Below are 22,626 nucleotides of genomic sequence, written 5' to 3' on the forward strand. Positions count from 1 at the left end.
GCCATGTTAGCTTTTGATTCAACAATAAAAACAGCAAGCAAAAAACCACTCACATTACTAGCGCAATTGCATTCTCCAGAGTAGAAAACATTAACCCATTAAAAAGTAAAAGATATATCAGTCAATTGTTTCTCATTTATCCCTACAAACGTTATTCAACTGTTTATTAATCAAACCAAAACAGAATACCCAAAAACAAAAGCGCATCGCGGTCTAGACAGCTTAGTTTACCTACAATACTAGAGTGCTTATGATTGTACAATGTTAAAATTCCCTCGAAAACGGTATCGACATCGAGGGGACAAGTGATACGGTGTTGTTATTACGTCAATTCGTTACTGATAATGCGTCGATGGCAATCAAGCCGCGCATATTGGCTTCGCTGGAAATCCCTGTGTCAATGTACCTATTCTCTCCTGCAATAGGCTACTGAATATTCGTGTCAAAACTAACGTGGATTAAAAAGTTTGCGGTACAGTTTAGTAATCTAACCTTTTTAGATAGAAACCTTCATGAATGATGGTGTTGTGTTTGCTTGTCGTTTATTAACAGGTGTCAGTATAAAAAACTAATAATGTGTACCATAAAAAAAACTGTTCTTTTGTTAACGTTCGAATACTCTTTGCACGAGTTAGAAAGCCACGTAAGCGCTGGTATCCTATAATTTCAGTCTCTAATAAAACGTTAAGCAAACACGAAAGTTAATCATTTGAAAGAAATGTTCTACGATTCTGTTTGGAAACTTACCTACGCGAACTTGTATGGTGATAGTCGCTAAGGGAACTAGTACTAATTACTGATATAAAACTAACATGAAATTCCATAAACAACACGTGCGAAACATTCTCAAATCGATTTAAAACCATAAAAAAACAATATCTGTCTCAAAATCAATAATTAGAGCATCAATCAAAAATAATTTGATAAAAAAAAACTCGAGATCAGAATAAATTCCGTCACTTGATTGGTCCGGTAGCAATCGCGTGTTCAATTGATAAATAAATTGTTTTAACTTGTAATTTTATTTATTACGTATCGGATTAACATTTACACATTTATTGCGGTTGTTTATCTTGATTGAACATTGTTAAATAATATTATCGATTTTAAAATTATACCTACAAGTGTTAGTTTATTTTATTTGATTTTAAAGAAGTTGTACTTTTTGTGTTTCGAATTTTCAATCTTATTTCTCGAACGTCGCTTACGACGCTTACTCTATGATTTTCATCCCCTTTTTCTACGGAAATGCATGCAGGGATAAAAAAATGTCCTACGCGGAACTAAAGACGACGTAGCGTACAGCGGGTTTGGCTTGGTGACCTCAACCACTCGGCTATCCGTATTTATTAATTACTGCACTCATAAGGTGAGCAATAAATAATACTACACCTATTTACCTTCAAGGAGAAGTAGAAGTTCATAAATCGTTGTAATATTATTGTTTTCATAATAGCCTCTCCGTTTTGCGCCACAATACACCGCATAAAGTTTTCGGTATAATCCCTCTTCGATCAAAACGCTGTATGATCGACATGTAGGTAGGTATACTTATTTTTTATCCGACTAAAATACACAGAAAAAAAATACATAATATGGAACCCCATTACTGGTATCTAGCCCCTAATACCTAAATCCCTTGAACAAAATAACCATATGTTAACATTCTATTCATACTACATTATAATATGCAATAAAGAACATATTGATAAATAACGTGCAATCCATCAACACAAAAAAAAAACTGTTATAAAAAAATGTTTTGACGCAAGTAAACGTCAAAATCGTTATTAGGCGTTATATTATTTTAGATTTTATAAACAGTCTTAATTCTGTCATGTAGATTTTCTGAAAGCTCAAATTTTTTGTTTTCGGAAAAAGCCACTGACTAAATTTTACCATAAGTATAATGCTTTATTTTACTTCTATAAACCATCTTCGTCTAAATACCTACAAGTCCTACATCCCACTCAGTCTAAAAAAAACAATGCGATATTAACCCCAAAACATAACAATAAAAAATCAACCGTACCCACTACCTAAATAGGTTCCAATCCGTCTGCTTTAGCAAAAAATGTCCGTCAATGAGACTCAGATAGTATAAAAAGTGGCTAGTATAAATCTGTAGGGCTGTATCTCATTGGTGTATAATGAACAAGGCGGGATTAAGGTCTCACAGGTTAGGCACCCGGCTACCGGTGCCATCCTCGATGACGATTATTGGCCGCCGATACTGTTAGGGTTGTCACAGTGTGATGTAATGACAAAATTTTGGTGACTTTTGAGGTGTTTTTGGTATCATAGTTTTGTCTCATTTAGATTATAACTTAATATTTGTTGTTTGTTCGTAACGGTTGTTAAGGATTTGTTAGCTTGCTTTACAGACAAGTCGAAAGGACCTTATTTTTATATAACTTCATACACCCTTACTTACCCTTGCGTGGTCAAGATACATTTTAAACACTGCAATGAGCTATATTGTGCAAATATTTGTGAATATTTTAAACACAAATCTAGAGCACAACAAACTCTTATAAAATGACCACTGAACTTTTTAATTAGGTAAACGAAAACGAAGCTAATTAAGTAACATTGCGACAACCCTAGATAAGTCTGATACGCGTCGATAACGTGTCGATAAGGTTTATCAGCGATACGCTTTGAGCGTTCGCCGACCCATCCATCATTTCGAACTAACCTTTGCGTTAGTAGGTAACATATTTAATCTATGCCTTTGCGTTTGGCCGACATGACAAGAGCTGTTTGGTAAACAGCGTAGTTACATGTGTTCCTGATATCAGTACATGTTGCCACTTCAAACGTACACTCGATTTTGATAAAACATCGCAACGTTTCCTTTAATGTGTTTACTTTCAAATAGTTCACAACGAGTGTACATTCTTAGTATAATGATTGTTATCGTAGGGCTTAAAAATGTAGGATGCGTAGTATTTGTAGACAGCCGCTACGATTTATATGGTAGCAACGATTTTTATAACTTTGTATTTACATAAGATTTAAATACTTTTCGTGTTTTTATCGCTGTATATTTTGAATGTGGCCTGAGTATCATCCGCCTTTTTGGCCAACCCTTAGATCATAAATTAAAAAACAATGAGAAATAACGAAATTTGTTTTGTGTCTGAATTTGAATTAAGAATTCTCTAATTGGATTAGATTGAAAACACCCTATGTAATGAGGTACATTATGAAATTCGTTGAATTTAAAGTTCGGCACAATATACGTTATTGAAATTCATTTTCCGACATTTACACAGGTCTCTCTACAACAAAAACAATATATTTTAATAACAATACGTATTTATATCAGTGGGGTAGATAAATTCGTGTTTTGTTTAATTACGGGGATTAACATAATCTGTATTTGCGGCTCATTCACATACCACGAGCATTATGTCCTTAGGACAATCCGGTAATTGGCCGAATAGGACGACGCCTCAATCACATGATATTAATTTCGCGATAATAGTGACATTAGAACTGAACTAGATAGGTACTTAATGATATTAGCTATTATGTAATTTGTGGATGTCTGCTAATCGTTAATCTGACGATTATTGACACGAACTAATCGTATTAGTCTACATCCACAACATGACAGAGACTTAGAGAACGCGCAATCATTGTTAGAAAATATAAAATCTGCAAAACTTTCATAATTCAAATACTCAAAAATTCACATTCACAATTAGAACGTTTCAAATGACGAGAAAGCAAACGACGATTTTATTTTCACAAGAATCGAAATTCAAAAGAGCACGTGTAAACTAACGGGCAATTAGAGTGACGTCCTTAGTGCACAAAGTTAGGGTTGTTCCGGCGAAGCGCCGTCGTTGCCAGGCAACCGCTCTCCGTGTCCCGCCACTATTTGAGAAAGCATTAGAATAACGCGCGGCCGTATTTGCCATAGATTTCCCCGCTTTACTGGGTTTACTTACAGTTTTAAGCTTGTCACTTTGTGTGGTCCGGCGATGGAATTGCTTTGGTTTCACACTTTCGTGTTTTTTTCTTTTATTGATAACGCGGCATTACGACTGCAAATAAGTCTTAATGTGTGACGTCAGTGTTTGTTGGTTTAGAATTGGCTTGCACCAGTTATGACTATGTAAATGCAGAACGCATAGAAATAAGAAACCGACAGTTGTGTTAATGTGATAAGGAATATTTGTGGTGGGCAGATAACAGGTGTATGATTATGTTTCAGGGATTTAGGCAACATAAGTGAAGCGGTAGAGCAGTTATTATTTCTGTTTTCAGCATACAGACTATTTTAAGAGAGATTTTCGGATTAGGGCTAAAAAACCACAAACAAGCAACATTAAACCTTAATTTCAAAAAAACAAAACATAATTTAGAATATAATAATTGACAATAGACTTACAACAATTATACTCACTGTCGTCAGTGGGTTTGCGATCGCGGCGCGGTCTTGGCGGCGCGTACAGCGAGGACTGCTCCACTCCGGAGCCGACTGACGCACTATCTCTAAACTCTCCCGTCTCTGCCCATACTGTGGAAAAGAAACCTGTTAACATTGGTACAGGGGAAGTTAGGTGAAGATGGCCCTGGAAATGTACATGAAAGTGAAATAGATACAATGAACATGTGTGTATAGTACGACGCAAGTCAAAAGAGCTCGTAGGTGTAATGACTAATACGGAGAGTGTAAAAGAATTGACAATTTACGTGACCTCTCTCTGACTCAGGACGAAATTGGTAGTAAGAGGTTACAACCAATGTCGTACTCTAGAGCCATTTCCACATGCGTCGTATTAGTTAAGATGCGGTGGAAAATTTTAAAAATAGGAAAGTATGTCTTATCGATGGAGTGAAAATACAACGTATTACAAAATCTTAAGCATCGTGTAGTATGTTTCTAATCGAATTATGAATGTTTGATTTAAGCCGTTGGTCTATTGGAATTATAACTCTTAAAGTATTCAACTTATCTGTATGTACAGACCATTTCGAAACATGAGCAGAACAAAAATATAATGTTATACATTTCACTTAACTAGGTAACACTTATTTCAGTAACGAGAAATCTTTAGAATAGCAACCCTTGAAATAAACAGACTTTAACGTATAAACGGCAACGCTCCATAAATTCAATTAAGGTAACAAATAGGTGTATTATTTAACAAGGATATCTTGACAAAGTAATGTATTCGTTGAACGACGATGACGCCCCGTTGCTTTGCTCAGTAATTAAGTGTCCCCGAACACTTGTTAACAAATTAGTCACTGGAGACAGGGCCGTGTGAGCGCGCCCTTATTTATAGCGCCCGCCATATGAGACGAACACATGCAAGCTTTTTCAATAAATTTTCAGTCTGTTTAATGCTAAAATAGATTTAAAAAACAATAAAAGTTTACGGTGTCGATTAGCTTGATTTTTAATCGATTATCGTACTTTACATCATGGTTTGACATCATGGACCGTAGACAAATAATGATCCATGTATTTTTTTTTCTTACAATTCAAATTGAGAGTTCGAATTCTTAAGCTTAAATGAGGAATAAACCTCATTTAAAAAGAAGTCACCAAACTATTAATTTTTGAATTCATAATAAGATGTATGTTTTAGTTGCCTTTTTCTTTTGCATTGTATTGTAGTGCACATTATTGCCATTGTTAATATTGTTCGTTATAACTGATTTTTTATCGTTGTTTATTTAAAGTCGTCTTCACTGTAACGTGCACTGATCCCATTGTTTTGGGAAAAGTCACGCACCGTACAATTGATAGCAGGGAATGCTGTCAGTAATTACAATTAAAAAGGTGACCGCATTGTAATTCTTTCTTTATTTAAAATGAGCTGTGTATTTTTAATTTAAAAAATAAATTCTGTTGGTACAAAGAATGCATTTTAATTTAAAGGTATTTGCTTTTTTAAGTTTGGCTTTGGACTCCTGCGAAATGGAGTCCGAATTCTAATACAAAAAACTAGCAGGTTTTTTTTATGAAAAAAATACTCGAGTTTTATTTTAATCATCAAATTTTTCATTTACTTAAAAGACGGCTAATGCCCATCATTCCTCGTGAATCACGAGTTCGGCCTAGCCTTGATAAATAGAAGACATTCAATCCTAAAAATGATACCAACAAGCAACACACCAGTCATTTTCAAATGAATATAATTAGTGTACGTTATCAAACATCATCGTCGGTCTAACAAACGCAGAACGACTACATTAACAGCGGGCCACGTACAAATAAATTGTATGTTTGTCTTTGATAACACGTGATAAGAGCTCGTTTATTGTTTTATTGGGGCTCTAAACCGTCTCAGCTACACTCTCGTTAAATGTGATCAACTGTGGACGCAATCGCACATAAAAGTGTTTTATATTTCTAACACGATATAAACTGCGGTCTCTCATATTTGTTTATTTGTATCTGTTTTGGATTTACGTGGTTGATGTAGTTTTTTTGTAAGTGTACGTTTGTCGGTTTGTTTTCTTAATATGGAGTTAGTCATTGTTGCATCTTTTGAAGATGTTTTATCTTACAATCTGTGCTATTAGTGTACTGACTTAGCGATTTTTAAAGAAGTTTCATTAAAATAATATTTACATTTGACATAGAAAAAAGTTGCAATTTGTATAGTCAATGTGAAACAATACGTATATAAGAAAAATGCAAACATGAGCTCTAATCGAAATTTCAATAATATCGATATTTTATCCTCTTTCGAAAATGTATGTCACGTCCCTAATAAGAATGTGTTATGCACGTGTGTGTTATGCAATGTTAATGCTATTTCTATTCCATTATTTAACGATACTTTATCAACCAGTTATGTGGCCGACTGTACAGCACTCCATACATTCCATGTACTGTCATCAACAGAGCATATCGCAAAGTTTATGGCGGAAAACAAAGTGCTATTTTTACGGCAAACACGAAGGCATTTACGCGTTCAGGATAATGCACTTGTTAGCTTTCCATTAACTTACTAGATTAGAACTGGAACTGTGTCAAATTATGCCGTTGCAGCTATAGAGTATGTAGCCTTGAAAAATTTTTGGGAAGCGTATCTCTTGTATATTCTGATTGTGTTTACTTTGAAAGTTCATTAGTAACTTAGGTAAGATACTCCTTAATACTTCTAAATTTACGCTTATAAGCCATACGCGTGAAAAACACACGTCAAATCTTAAGACGTATTGTGATGAAAAACATTCAGGCAGTGAAGTTACATTTATACAAAAAAACTTAAGATCAGTAGCTATGACACGAATGTGGTTTGATCATATAAAACAAGACATGTTTATTTTAAGAATTAACTAACGAAAACTAGTAGAGTAACAGGAATATTATTTTTGTAATATCAGATTTTATAGTCAAATCAAGGTTGTTCGACATAAAAGTTGCAATTTTATATTCACAAAAACTAAATGCAGATTAAAAAGTTGTAAAATCGTTCTCATATAAAATGTACTTCAAGACATTTTAATTTAGCAAGACATCAAATTTTATAAGACGGGTCGAGGAGTCATAAAGTTATAAATTAAAGCTGAAAAAAACCGGAAAAAGCGAGTCGGACTCGTTCTCGAAGAGTACCGTACCATTATCTACATAAGAAATCATGACTGTTGTGTGAGAGTCCTTAACGATTGTGCTATTCTGTTTCTTAATATTTGCTATTGCAACAAAAGAAACATTATCATATGTGAAAATTTCGACAGCTTATCAGTGCTGGCAAAACGCTTACGAGAAAAAAAATTGTATTAAATATAGCAAAATTGCCATTCATTCATCCAGTGAATAGCAGAATCGGTTACAGACAGTCAGGACCTTATAATGAAATCTCGCTTTTATCCTTTGATTACGGAACCCTAAATATGTAGAAGAATATACACGAGACTTTTGTATTTACATCCAAGACAGATAGTCGCTTGTAAATATAGATAGTGCGGCTATAATTTACGGACACTGCCGCAGGCTGACTTTTAAAAAACAAAACACGTGTACTAATGGAATGTTTGCTTTACTACGAGTTTATTATTAAAATAAATATTCATAGGTATACGAGAAACAAATGAAGGTCGGGCGAATTCCGAGATATATTGAAACAAATGAAGACTGGGTGAAGGATGGCGTGAAAGATTTGATGAGGAAAAATTCTTGTTGCTGTATTTATGTGTCAATGAATAAAATATTATAATAAAATAAACATATTTTAATAAAACGTAAAATAAGAGACTAATTTAAAAAAAAATGATATTCAGTTGCGGCGAAATCTAAATTTAAACGCATAATAATGTGTTAGAAAAATAATTGAATAATCAATAGTTCATCCAGTCAAGCAATGAAAATTAAACAAAAGTAACTTTGGTACCCATTAAATCACACTCCATCAATGCTGTTTAAAAGAAAAGAACTAAACCCTATAAAGTTACCATTTATGTGTATTAAAAAAAGGTTAAACCCCTTTTTGACCTTTTTTTATTAACACTATTGCTTTACTTTTATAGGTTGAAATCAAAATCACATAACGCTATTTTCAAGATTAATATCTTCTTCCAAATCCTATTTAACACCAATTAAATTATAGCATATAATAATTAATGGTTCGGACTTAAAAATCGTCACTTTAGCTTACCGGTAGCTAAATTAATAGTTAGTAATATTTTACTACAGCGTAAAGCTTATTCTCAAATCAATTCTATTAGTTCCAAGAATATATTATGTGTTAATAAATATTTATTATCTTACCGACTGGTACAGATTACCGTTTAGTACTGGCTGAATATAAATTCAAACCTTTATTTCTTGCAGATCAATCTGTCAAACTTTAGAACTTAATTGTCATTATCTTTTAGTTTATAATCTAAGGAGGTTTTACTACTACTGCTATATCTACTTACAAATAGTATATTTTTGGTTTGTTTTTAGAAAGTTCACCAACATAAACGGAACAAGATTTGTTTTATATAACTGCAATATCTAATAACGATAAAAATTGAATACATACATTCAAACACTTGTCCTGATATTCAGCAAAAGTATAAAGAACAATCATTAAAATTTACCTAAAAAGAGTCAACAATTTTTCTTATTAAAATAAAAAAAAATAAGTAAAAAAAAAAACAGTATAAGTATTTTTTTAATATGTGAATAAATTATTAACTTAAAAAATAAAAACACTTGGCGCAATGCAGTATTCTGATTATATTTAGCGCACACATACGTAGATTGTATTTGTTTTGGAATTACATATTCGTTCGTGTGGTTTAAACAGTACAATTTTAACTTTATGATGGTTTCAACTATGTCGAAATTATTAAAAAATGGATTTAACATTTTCCTCTTTTCGTGCAGACAGTACTTTACTTTCTTTAAATATCTGAAATTTAATGCATTCTGCAATTTGATACATCAATTTCAGCATCATAGATATTTTCACATTTTTTCATTTGACGACAAGCCAATGTGTTTTTGGCTAAAATTGCTTACGATTTACGACTAACTTTATTAATATACCGCTTGAAAACATGCTGGCTGATGTTGCTCTTTTTCCTTTTATTCTACAATTTTACATTATTGACACTTTCCCAACTTTGACATTCACCTCTATCAAAATATCCCCATCTATACAGCCACAACAATTACCAATTAGGTAGAACACCGCAGCTAACACTCAATGGCCCGTTAATCTTAAGCAGCCAACGGCCGGGTGGTACTGGCATCTGCTTAATAACATAATCCTGAACGCAGACGGAAGCACTGACGGCATGCAAGCACTTCCTGACACTCTACAAACATGGCTCGAGGTAGTTGGGTAGGTAGGTACTTGGGTAGTTGAGTAGTCGGGTAGTCAGCTATTCGAGGTCATTGGTGGTCCACGGATGTGTAGACAATGATAGCCGATGGTATTAGACACTTGACTTTGATATTATACAGTGTGTTATGATTCTGTACTTATATATTGGACTCGAAATTAATGATAGTATTAAAATAGTAAAAAAATAATAATTAGCATTCATTTTTAAATGGATGATACTGGATTATGGAATCAATGTCTAATTTGAATGCGATGAAGTTGTCATGACCGACAATTTCCTTTTTGCTACATTGATTGAAATGTTTTTTTTTCAAAAAGGTATTTCTTCTAACAAGAACAAAATTAAAACTAATCTTGTATGTAATTTGCAATGTATTTTAACCATTAAATTATATAGCTAACACCTTTGTAATAAAGACGCTGTCATACCCAAACCTAGTCTGTCAGATATGCGGTTGTCTGCAAATGCATTAATGACGTCACTAGAACAGCTCGGTATGAGGCAAGACAGTATCACAGCCCTAAGCACCTCAGTGACATGCGGTAATGGGTGAGTAATTACAATAATGTACATAAGATGCCTCTAGTACTAAACCACACAGTCTACAACTGACGACCGTTTTCACTCCAACAATACGATAATTTATGTAACAGATGCCTAAGCATTATCTAAAGTAATCATAGTATGTAAGTAAAACAAAGGAATAGGAAGGTTGAGGTGTTCGCACATAGCGCCGATATAAATTATAACAGAGTGCACGAAGCATTCGCTGTAAAATTTGATTAGATTACCCACCTACCGCGGCGATAAGGATATACGCGAGTTTCGGTAGGCACTGCTACTGTGTACTTTACCGAATCCAATATCTACGACCAATCGCAACGCTATTCATGAATTATCACTCAAATTAATGGCGTGTAAGTTATAAATGGCCGGCGGATTAGGGCCCATCCATTTTATTCCTATTTTACCTACTGTAAAGAGGCTTCATTGAAAACGTACACAAATTCACGGGAGCATCAGCTAATTTCCCAATCTTGCGTCCCTCTCCCACCCGTGTTACGTAAAGACACTGTCTCACTCCAACAGGCCTTTTCTCTGACGCGATTCATCATCATTTCACGGTTTACTGGCTTTCCATTCAAATTGTAGATTGGTTGATGTCGAGAAAAGCGGTGAAATTAAATAGAAATTTCAATTCACCTGTATTTATCCTGCTCGGAGATAATTTAATATTTGTATTATAGTTATCTCGATGGTGGGGCAAATGTTAACATTTGGAGATAATAACACTAATAAAAAGTATCTCTTCTACAAGAATGTAACAATAACTTATTTTACCCGGAAAAAGTAAATAGACAAGATTTGGAATCCGTAGGCGCGCTCAATTAGTATTCCAAATAGCCGCCAACATATCGTACACGTACATAAAATGTAAAGAGTGGACCGCTCCGGCAGCACGAACGGCGCATAACTTTCGCGCGGATCATTCCTACACTCGCAACTCCGATCTTAAAAGAACAGCGGTAAGTGCTAAAGTTGTCTGCGAATGTACCCAGTGAACGTCTCGGCCGTGGTTTCTATTTCACCCAAGCAATAACAGTCTTACCGCACTTGTAAGTAGGTTCAAAATGATGAAGTCACACCCGCCGGCCGTGGAGTGCGGGACTTTGAGGCTTATGGTAATTGTAATAAAGCGGAGTGCAGCAGTTATGGGACGTGAGAGGTTCTAGACCAAATCCCAAGTAAGCTGTAACTTCCTTTTGGATTTTCGGAAGCCATTTATCAGTCTGATGTGGGCGTCTGGAAATTTTTCATGTTTCGTTATTGTTGCGAAGAGACATGACACGTACGCTTCGAGGATTCCTCGTCTTTTGTTTATTGGCCACGTGCTACCGGTCTCAAGGTCGCACGCAGCCGTTTCCACACTTCACCGAGTCGGCAAGTGCATCAAGTAGCTGCATTAACAAGTCTGTTTTCATACAACTCACTCACATTATTGTAAATTATATCGCCGTATTTTGGTCGACTGGGAATTATTTCAGTTAGTTATGATGATCATAAAGAAAACATGATCGTTAAATCACGAGTGAATTTCATACAAAGCAACTAATTTGCGGTGCTAGATAAATTAGTGTTTATGGTTTGTCCAAAGAGCGCAGGGCGAAATAGTGCGTCCCCAGGCGCGCATTACGGCCGAGATAAATCAAGTGTAACCCTTCCTCTGCCGCAAGCAAATTACCGACCACCTGAGACTTGTAAAAATGCCTCGTGAAATTATTACTATTTAGTGGTTGCAAGCTGCTACATCGCTCTTACAAACTTAGGGGAATGAGATCTACGTAATTAATTGCGAAGAAGCTGTTCAAACTTTAATATTATAAAAAATGTGTTTAAATTCTGGAATCCTCTTTTGCGAATGTTTTACCTTAGTAACTTAAAGCAGTTTGTAAGTTCCAGGCGGTAGATTCATCACAGTTACTCCATCACCAAATATGAGGTTAACCAGACTAATACCTAAAAAGTTCGCAAGATCTCGTATTTATACAACAAATACACTCCATTCATGATATAACACAAATGATATCCAACCCTAACAAAAGCACATTGTTGGGCCATCGCAGCGATATTAAAAGAGATCTAAGAAAATGAGTTGGGGGCGTCGAAATTGCCCACCAAAAGACTATTCGGCGACCCGGCGAGGGAGAGTGTTCAGAAGGCAATCACTGGTCCCATATGGACACAAATTACTTTTTCCTATTTGGTGCACAAATCTACTATGATGACAAGTGGAATAGGGTGTTGTGGTTTGCGCATCCCATTCACAAATGTGTTACGAATCGGGAAGCTGGTTTACAATTATGTGCTGTTTCAAGAGACTTTTGGAAACTAAAGCTAAACTGAACAAATAATGTAGGTAGTATTCTAAACTATATTTTCAGTTTACTGAAACTGGCACAGACTTTATTTCTAGTAATTTTTCACAGATTCGAAATTCAATTCTTTCTTTTAATACTGATTTTTGACAGATATTCAAACAAGATTAAGGAAGATATAATTTGATGTCCCAGTTAATAAGGAATCAAGTCTTACAACAGTTTAATCCATACATATTATAGACAGAAGCTTAGTTCACAGAGACTGCTGTCAGAAAAATAGACCATCTATTTAAATTGAACCTTAATAATAACATAATACTAAAGAAATAAAATGTAACAGTCTAACGCGACATATGTCGGTACTAGTTTCCACTGTACAGGGATTAGGGTCGCGTAAACGATGCCATTCTGCACGTTTTCAATTTGCATAAATATTAGTGGGAGCTATAATGTCATAAATATATTAGTGCGGTGATACAGATTTTATGGTGATTACAATATTATAACCGCGGTCTGTTTAGGGGATAGTGTTGGCCTAACCCCTGACTACGTAATATTTTACAAATATGAGAACGCATAAAATGTAGAATTTTTATTAAGGGGTGCGAGTTATATCGTTTTACAGAAATGCGTACAAAAGGATGTCTGTACCTCCGGGGGTACGAGGACGTTTGAGGAATAATGTGAAGTCATAATATTATAATTATGAAGCGGGGTCCTGCCGTCGCACCTCACAAAGCGACGTCATCCGCCATTGTTATATCCTCATATCATATTTCACGTTGGTGTCACACTGTTTTATACTAATGCCACATCCGTATTTACAGAAACATTATGATATTAATGTAGCTGCAACTGGCTACTACTTAACAATACGTATCTGAAGACCCCATTTTCAAATGTAATACTGTACTGATATATGTTTAAACTAGCTGTTGCCCGCGACTTCGTCCGCGTGGTTACAAGATATAAGTTATAATTTATACCTGCCTTCTATCTATCTATCTGCCTTCTATCTATCTTGTAGGATTCAGTCAGCGTTTGCAATGTAAGCGCAAAAAATGTGCTTTTTTACGACCTCACATTAGGAACCTCAAAAATTGTAGCCTATGTGTTATTCTGATGTATAAGCTATATTGTGGTAAAGTTTCATTCAAATCCATTCAGTAGTTTTTACGTGAAAGAGTAACAAACATCCATACATCCATACTTACAAACTTTCTCCTTTATAATAGTAGTAGGATGATAGAAGAGTATATATATTGAAGAATAAAATGAAGGCCTTGAAAGGACGAAATCATTTAAAGCATTTTTGCATTTAGAATGTTTAGGGTTTCTTAAACCTGAATAGTATGAAATACGGACTAAAAACTCGTGAGAAAGCTGAATTATTTACAACTACAGACTGAAAGCCACCCTATACCAAGAAAAGTAGTTAAATTGATGACTAACAAAGGTCCTCATTACAGCAATCAAAATACTTTCTTTGTTTACATCCCTTTCTCTCTTGAACAAAACGTATATACCATCTCACACCACTAACCGCTCTTTAAGCAATAAATTAGCTCGACACAAAGCATTATTTTGTGTACTTTCATACATTTATTGCGGGGTGTCATCATTGTATTCGTGTTTACAAATAGTTCATGTGATGTGGCGTTTGACCATCACACCATTATGTTACTGTTTGTTCTAGATCTTTTGTTGCTAGGGTGAGCCAACATTCAGACAACAATTTGTCATAAAATAAAAAGATTTATTGCCAAGCCTGAACGTTAGTACAATGTATACAGATACTGTTTTAACAACCGTTATTCTTCCCTTTTATAGCGACAAATAAAATGAGTATAAACGGAAAGTAATGTTATACAAAAGATGAGAGCATTATTATAGATACATATTACCTGCCCGCGTTATAAAAACGTATCTTTATGGCGTCATTATTCAAGATAAGAAATAAATTTATTTTCGTATTGGAGACATAAAAACGAATGACGATTGCAAATGATCTTTATTTTATTGTGATCAGATTGCGTTATTTGACGCTTGCGGATCACTTCAAGTTACATAAACACACCATCTCCGTTCTAAAAGGCTATGGCAAGTAGGTACATATTGAATTCAAAACAAAACGTACTACTAACAAAATGCAGATCTTGAAAGACCGCTCTGCCCACTCTTACAAATTTAATATTGTAAAACGAATTATTGAAACATTCTTATATATATCTTAGAGTTGTTGCTAAGAACCCACATAACCCTAAGAAACCTATTCAAGACGCTCTATTCAAACGAGGACGAATATCTCACCCTTAACACAAATGTTTAGTAGTTCTCATAATCTGTATCTGTTAATTTCAATGATACGGAAACATTGGGGATGAAAAGTTAAAAGGATCTCAGTGGTATCTCTGACCATTATAACGGGGTTCGACAGATGGGCGTCCGCAGCGCAAGGGTTGACCCTACATCTGTCACCCACTATCAATCACACACATTGTAAATATTGTGTGTTTGTACCGTTGACTTATTGTTTGCCAATAGTTCATGCTGAGATGTGTCATTACTTGACTTTTGTCAATAACTAATGTGGCCGCGGAAGGGATGAATTAATTTCAATTATTTTCTCTTGATTTTGATCGATTTTTGTACCGGGTAAGTTTCGAAGCAGTAATAGGAATTGGTGTTTGGTTAAATGAATAATTTCATTTGATTTTAGAAATGGATTTAGTTGTTTTATTCATACAACATGTCTTGACTACCTATAAAGGGCTAGGCGACTTCGGTTGTTACTTAATACCACTTTGAGTTTTTGACTTTTATTGGGCTTTGAGGTTTTAAAGTGTTCCAAATCTATTTAGTCTTTAAATTATCAAACTAAATACCACGGGTATAAAATTGCAAATTCCCGAAAAAGAAACCACAAAATTGAAATGCGGAATCCATCTTTTCTGTAATTTATACTTTCAACTATGAACTTAAATAAAGCATCATAAAAAAATTCACGAGCATTCCGCGGAGGGCGTGACCACATTTTCTGCGCGACAGATGTCACGGCATCCGCCCTCCACAAGGAACCAGAAAAAAGGCCCTTCGAGGAGGCGTGGTAGCAATAAATTTTGTCAAAATATGCTTGACACAAACACTTCCCATAGCCTATTAGAATAACAGAACAAATCGGTTTAATTTGTTAACAGGCGTTCGGAATGGGTGTCACATGTCTACGGAGGTATGCCGAGGTTTTTATTTATTTAGTTTCGCCCTCACTAATTGCCGATGACAAAGTTTAATAGCTCGTGCACATGTTAATCGGTGTTTATGAATTTAAAAAGGAATTTAGAGTTGTTTATTGTTTTCAAAATAATAGTTATGGCTTTTCGATATTTATTTCATAGGCCTTTTAACTATTTTCGTAGATTTTATTCGTTTCAATAACAATAACATAAATAAAGAATGAATTTCAGCTCTGCATACCTACATGTAGTTAAAATAAATATTAATTAAAATGAATGTTTAATCATCACTACAAATAAAACCGAAACCGCATTTAAATTGGATGTAAACAATACAAGTCTACACAAAATTCCCAATTATAAATATAGCTACAAATAAAGCAAAATTCTAAACTGGACCCGTATTTCATAAATACTCACCAACAACGTTTTTGCAATGCGAAATTTGTCAGTGTCTATTTCGGAACATCAATTATAAAAAAAAACATTAATTTATTGGAAGGGACGCCGATCAAAGTTAGCGACAACGGGACCCGGTGTTACTCTACACGGGGGATGCTTTTTTTTTCTATTATAAAAAATACATCATAGTACGCGACGGGCCCAGCAGACAGTGTGGCACCGAGTTTTTGCGTATTTTTTTGTATACAGACGAATAAATCAAGGTTTTTGCAGTTTTATAACTTGTAAAACTAAACCGCTTGAGTAGAAAAAGTAGATCAAACAGTTCGGCTGAGAGTTAAATAACTGTGGCATATACGACAAAATTGTAGTGTAGGTAATTTTTATACTACTACTTCAAATAAGGTCTTTAAAAACATCGAAAACGAATGTAGAATTTTCTTGCCTATAGAAAACTTATCAATGAAACTAAATATTAAATAGCTCCTTATGTAATTTTTTTTTAAATTCTTCCTTATTTCGCAAGCCTAATTTATTAACTATCTATTTAAGCTACAAAATGATCTCATAATCATCCAAAAAAGTGGAACCAAATTAATCTAAGCATGCTGCGCGTGCGTCGTCGCCGGTCAGATTTGGGTACATTTAGATAAAGTCAGTAATCTCGAGCTGAGACGTGAACACTACAAATATTTGTTTGGGCCCGTGGCCTCACGATGCAGCGCACACACTGCCACACACTTGATGAAATATGCACAATTTACACACACGTGCTATAAAACTTAGGAGACATGATTGTTGAGGTCAGACAGACAGGAATATTGTACCTTCTGGTCATACTGAATCGACTACTAATAATAATTTGATAACAATAATTTGTTCTGTTAAGGTATTGGCTAATATATACTAAGTATATATTAAATGATGATGAGGTATATTGTACCATATAAAATGTGCATTTTTTTTAACTATTGATTTCTAAGCAGTGAAGTAAGTTGTAATCTGTTAATAGGTCTCCAACCACCACCGCTCTACCTATTACCTTGCCACTTTGCTCTTACCGAAATTTAATATCAATAATATATATTGTATGTCCTTGGCTGAAGAGAAGGTGTACTTCTTTGACTATTTATATCAGATGTAGATATAGATGAAAAACTAAATTGAAACCGCAAGCCACTATCAAAAAACATCAAACTCTTTTTTACACTTAAAAAAAGACATCCCGCTAAACGTTACAAACCGACGAAATAACGCCTTCACGAAAGTAAACCGGATATGTAAAGTATCGTTTATTAATCAAGCTACTTAGAATATTAGTTCAAAATGAGCGTAACATCGAGAACGGTGGCAACTTGTAATCCTTCACATCACAAAACGGTTGATTACGCGCCCCGCGCTTCCCAATTCTTTGTTTGGCAAACTTCCCAACGCGAACTTGGTTAATCGATGAAAAGAACGTTTGTTTTTCTTATTAAATATGTTTAATCGTCTCTATAAGCGATTGTTTTGCTAATTTAACGACAAAGGATTATCCTAATACCCAATAGTGTCGTTAAATTAATTGAATTAATGATGTTTAGATGAACACGAAATTGATGAGGCTGTTCTAAACGACGCCATTATAGTTATCATAATTTTGAGAAGGACGCAATATTACACCATTACGGCATTAACTTTATTATAATTTCTCTATCAAAAACGAAAACAAACTTCGTTACGTAATTCTTAAGTAAAGCTGGAGAATTGGTTATTCCGGCATGCATGAAAAAAGCTCAAATCCCTCGTAATTAATTTTTCATATTTTGTTCCAAGGAAATAATGAGATCCGCCCCAGGTTTAGTCGCGGAGGTGAAAAAAGGCATCGACAGAATCAACGAACGCCGAGGCTTTAATAAGATTCCGCAAAACCTGATCAATTTAAAATTAAAGCCATGAAACGTGTTTTTCGCCTATTTTATAAAAATCTCGGGATATAGGAACAATCTTCGACGGATAAGCTCGGAGGGGCCGATATCATACGCAGAACAGATGAGATTTTTAACCACATTTGAAAAAAATCGAGACACGTTTTCTGCAAAATCTTTTTGCAATCCAATCAAGAAAGGTTAAAATTCAGGCAATATTTAGAGGGGTGTTACGAAGCTTAGGTGCAATGATATCACTTATCGCGATTGAATTACGTAAAAAATGTGATAACTAATAGAAATGGGATGACGACAGCAATCGCCTAATGAAGTAACGCACAATAGGGCTTTAATAATATAATGTACACAGTAGCATTTTAATCCCCCATTTAAATTCAATGGCAAAAGCGGCAAGTGCAAGCCTAATCATCGCAATATAATGCTCCACTGACTACGGAGGGTTGTTTTTTAGTGTGCAAGTGGGACAAAAAATTGCTTATTAAAAAGCGTTGTGTCGTGAAAGAGAGGACGATATTCGATTCATTCAAATTGACTTTAAATGATCGCTTCTATTGCTCTTTTTGTCTGACGGTGATGGATTACAAATTGTTGCGTTTACTTCAGCTACACGTGCAGTAGTGGTTGTATTTCATAAAAATGTTGAAAAAAGCTTTTTCGTGCGATACTAATAGGATAAAACAAAGTGAAAAAAAATTTTTTTTTCTCATAACTTTAAAAGCTTAATAACAATATAATTAAAAATAATATTTATATGGTTTGGTGCAAAAACAAACAGATATTTGATTGTTACAATAGATGGGAAAAAAAATATCAAACACACCTTTGGATGTTACATGTCTCTACTTGCTACTACAAATAAAAGTTCAAACTAAGTAGAGCATCTTACTCTCCGTTTTAAAGTTCGTGCGGGCCGTTGGTCCCTAGCGGCATGACTAATTGCGTAACTAAACATATAGGGGGCGCGTAATCCGATATTGATGTGTTTGTAAAAACTATCCGATTAGCCCTCGCACCCCATCCCGTCTCGATTTGCTTGTAATTATATTGTTTAAATTGTTTCCTTGTGCAAATGATTACATCTTTGCTTTTTATAGTTTTTGGTTGGTTCTGGTAGTGTGAGTTTATGGATTGTAATGGAAATAATAGTAATTGAATTAAATTGAAAATACTAAGTAATCAAACGAAACGTAAATTTCAGGGTAGTGTGTACACTTTTAAAATAATTGCAATAAACTTTTTAACTTTGAAAAATAAAATTTATAACTTACCGTGCCGTAAATTGTTATACTTCTCCCATAAACCAATTTAATGTTATTTATAAACCTCATCTTTCATTGACTTACATTTCTTTATGTCAATTCAACATTAAACAACTCTCTCACCAACAATTTAAATAAAGAATAACCAATGTAATAAAAAAACATTTGCGCATCAAGTGACAAGTTCTGACGTAGACAATAGAGGTGAATTGCGTGTCACGCCGGGAGGTGAATAATCCCTAATTTTGTATACAAAGTGAGCCCACATCGCGTCACGGTAGTCACGGTTAGCCAGCCGATGCACCGCGCTTTTTAGCCACTATTCACTAGCATGTGACGTCATCATTCAGAGTAACACGTGCGCGAATGTCTTTTGTCAAGTATTGATGATAATGACAGATAATTTTTATTATGTGGTATAAATGAAATTAGATATTATATTTGTTTGAAGTCCATTGATTATATTGTTGAGTAAAAACTCTCGTAATTTTTATTTTTATGATTCTTTCTTTCCATTGTCTCGTGAGCATTACGATGAATATAAAAAAATATTGAGGATTTAAGTGAGAGACCCAAAGTTGAAAATATTAAAAATATCAATAATATTAAATCTATACTAATATATAAAGCTGAAGAGTTTATTTGAACGCGCTAAGCGCAGGAACTACTGGTCCAAATTGAAAAATTATTTTTGTATTGAATAGACCATTCATCGAGGAAGGCTTTAGGCTATAAACCATCTTGCTGCGACTAATAGGAGCGAAGATACAATTAAAAATGTGAAAAAACAGGGCAGTTATAAATCATAAGTTATATCTTCTACCCACGGGGACGAAGTCGCGGGCAACAGCTAATAATAAATACGAGTATTCGCGCGGACGCATAAAGAATCTGTAAAATAAATTCTATTATACACCAATAGGTACCGCATAGAAACTGTCCTTTAAAGAGCACGAATTTCTGATAAAAGTATGTTGTTACTTTTGTTTGCAATTACAATAAACGGCATCATCGAACTTTAAATGTATTCGAATATCAATAAAATACGCCAATCGAATAAGGCGAAAATAATGCATTTATTTACCTCGAAATCCTCAGCATGTATTCGCAAAGACAGGAGAAGCTACACATCTCCATAAAAATAAAACGCGCCGAACGACTCGATCGAATACGATACGCGTCGCGAAATGAAACGAAAACTCCCCTTTATTTTATTTACTGGCCGGATGGAGTTTAAAACGGGATTTATTCGCCAATATAAGATCCTCCTTGGTTCACTATTTGTTACAGATACGAGTCGAATGATTGGAACGAACCAATTTATTAAAATGTCTTCTTAATATTGTGTGTTCGTTCTGTTAGGCTCTGTTTGTATATGGATGAAATTCTTTACTCTTAAATTTTTTTTTAGATAAAACTCTCTTCTCATAATTAGGTTATGATGCTTATTGAACATCTCAGAGTCGAAAATTATCATTATTGTTATTAGAAATCGGTTCACACATACTTCCTATAAAGTACTTTTTGTTATTAATAATTGTAGTGAAGGAACAAAAATAATGTATAAACTTGTTATCGTTGTACAAACTACCGAAATCCAATCAATACGAAATAAACTTTCAGCTACAAAATACACAAAACCAACTTACATTTAAGCTTCTCGAGCGGCTCATGATGTAATGGGGGCGCATGATGCAGGGGTGCATGCTGGGGCTCATGATGCAGCGGGGCCATGAGGCTGGAGATAGCGGAGCCCACGGACGCGGCCACCGACTCGTGCAGGTGCCCGCCTCCGTGCAGCTCCAGCTCTGACAGGCAGAGCCCGTTCTCGCTCAGCGGCTCCATGCCGGCCGCCAGCGCCTCCTTGTACACCCTGAGATGAATGATGAGGCTTTCTCTGACTCTTGTGGGAATTCGATGCGAGTGAACTGTGTTCACGCGCTGATCCGCATTGTTGAGTGCTCTGGAAGAAAGGAGGTTGGTTAGTAAGGCTATTACTGCTCCTCTCTCCTAAGATATTGCTGTGCTCCACAGGGTCCGTAATATTCTGTATGATTATATTTTTAAGACCTTCATGTACATTATGGAACGCAGAAAATGATTATTGTAGTATTGAGTATTAATTTGTTTTTTTTTTTGTTGGTTTAATTTAAGGTAATAGATATTTTTTTTTCAAAAACATTTAATCATTTTCTATATGTATGATGGTCTCCAAATCCTCAAATAGGAAGACATCAAATGTAGGTATATTTTTTTGTCCGCAAAATTGTTTATAGGGCAAATAACTTTAGTACCTAGGTATTACTAAAACTCATTATTCCACAAACTAAAATATGAACCAAACCCAGTTCACAAACTTATAACAAAATAGCCTAAGTAGACAATATTTATGTTCGTACTAAACGCCGGTTAAATTTACCGCACACTAAATTATTATTAGTTCCTAACGAGGAAGCTTAAAACAACTACAACCTTCATACCGAACAAAAGTTTTTAAAACGTGAATAAATCAATTCTAGTGAAAATATCAGCATGATTTAAAGCCGGCACACACGACGGTGTTTGAGCAGTAAAAAAATAAGCGCCATAAAAAACGGCCTGATGGAGATATATCACTTTACAACTTTCATATTTCAAATAGCCTTGTCAGTGGCCGGGCGATCCGGGCATTGGTGTTTCAGTGAGCACATAAAACCTGCCGTAATGGCTAGGTAAGGCGAAAGTAGGAAAAAGGGCATACACAACTGATTTATAGCTTTAATTGCCTTTTTCACGCTGCACTGCCTATCGCCGCCGACGGGAATTCAATATTCAGAAATGAGAGCTAAAAGTCGAAGTGGCGAAGTTAACGTTTTTTTGTTCGCGGTAGACTGTTGGTAATATTAAGTATTGTCTGGTGATGTTTTTTATAATAAGAATTTATTCTGTTTATTTAAGTTGTGTTAAAAATGTATAGGGTGCAATAAACTCTATGATGAAAAAGACTTGAATTTAATAGTGTCCTAAATTTTAATTCTATTTCTTAAGAATAGGTAACTTATCAATAATGCCCCTTAATATCCGTAAACAATAACTGAAAACAAAATCGAGCTAACCAAATAATCAAATGAAA

The 22,626-nt window shown here is 34.8% G+C and overlaps 1 protein-coding gene across 2 annotated transcripts in view; it reads right to left on the reverse strand.

Moving 5' to 3' along the window:
- LOC113497221 (pituitary homeobox homolog Ptx1) overlaps positions 1–22,626 on the reverse strand; it is a 44,266-nt gene that overhangs the window by 11,925 nt on the left and 9,715 nt on the right. Inside the window, exons 2-3 of one of the 2 annotated variants that reach the window (XM_026876663.1) lie at positions 21,164–21,477; positions 4,403–4,531 (exon numbers count right to left, since the gene is read on the reverse strand). In XM_026876663.1, coding sequence (XP_026732464.1) covers positions 4,403–4,531; positions 21,164–21,359 — 325 coding nt within the window. In that variant the 5' untranslated portion in view covers positions 21,360–21,477. The remainder of the gene's footprint in view (positions 1–4,402; positions 4,532–21,163; positions 21,478–22,626) is intronic. The other variant, XM_026876664.1, reaches the window with a different exon arrangement.

Source organism: Trichoplusia ni, chromosome 9 (assembly GCF_003590095.1).
Source record: "Trichoplusia ni isolate ovarian cell line Hi5 chromosome 9, tn1, whole genome shotgun sequence".
In the NCBI taxonomy this organism is placed as follows: Eukaryota; Metazoa; Arthropoda; class Insecta; order Lepidoptera; family Noctuidae; genus Trichoplusia; species Trichoplusia ni.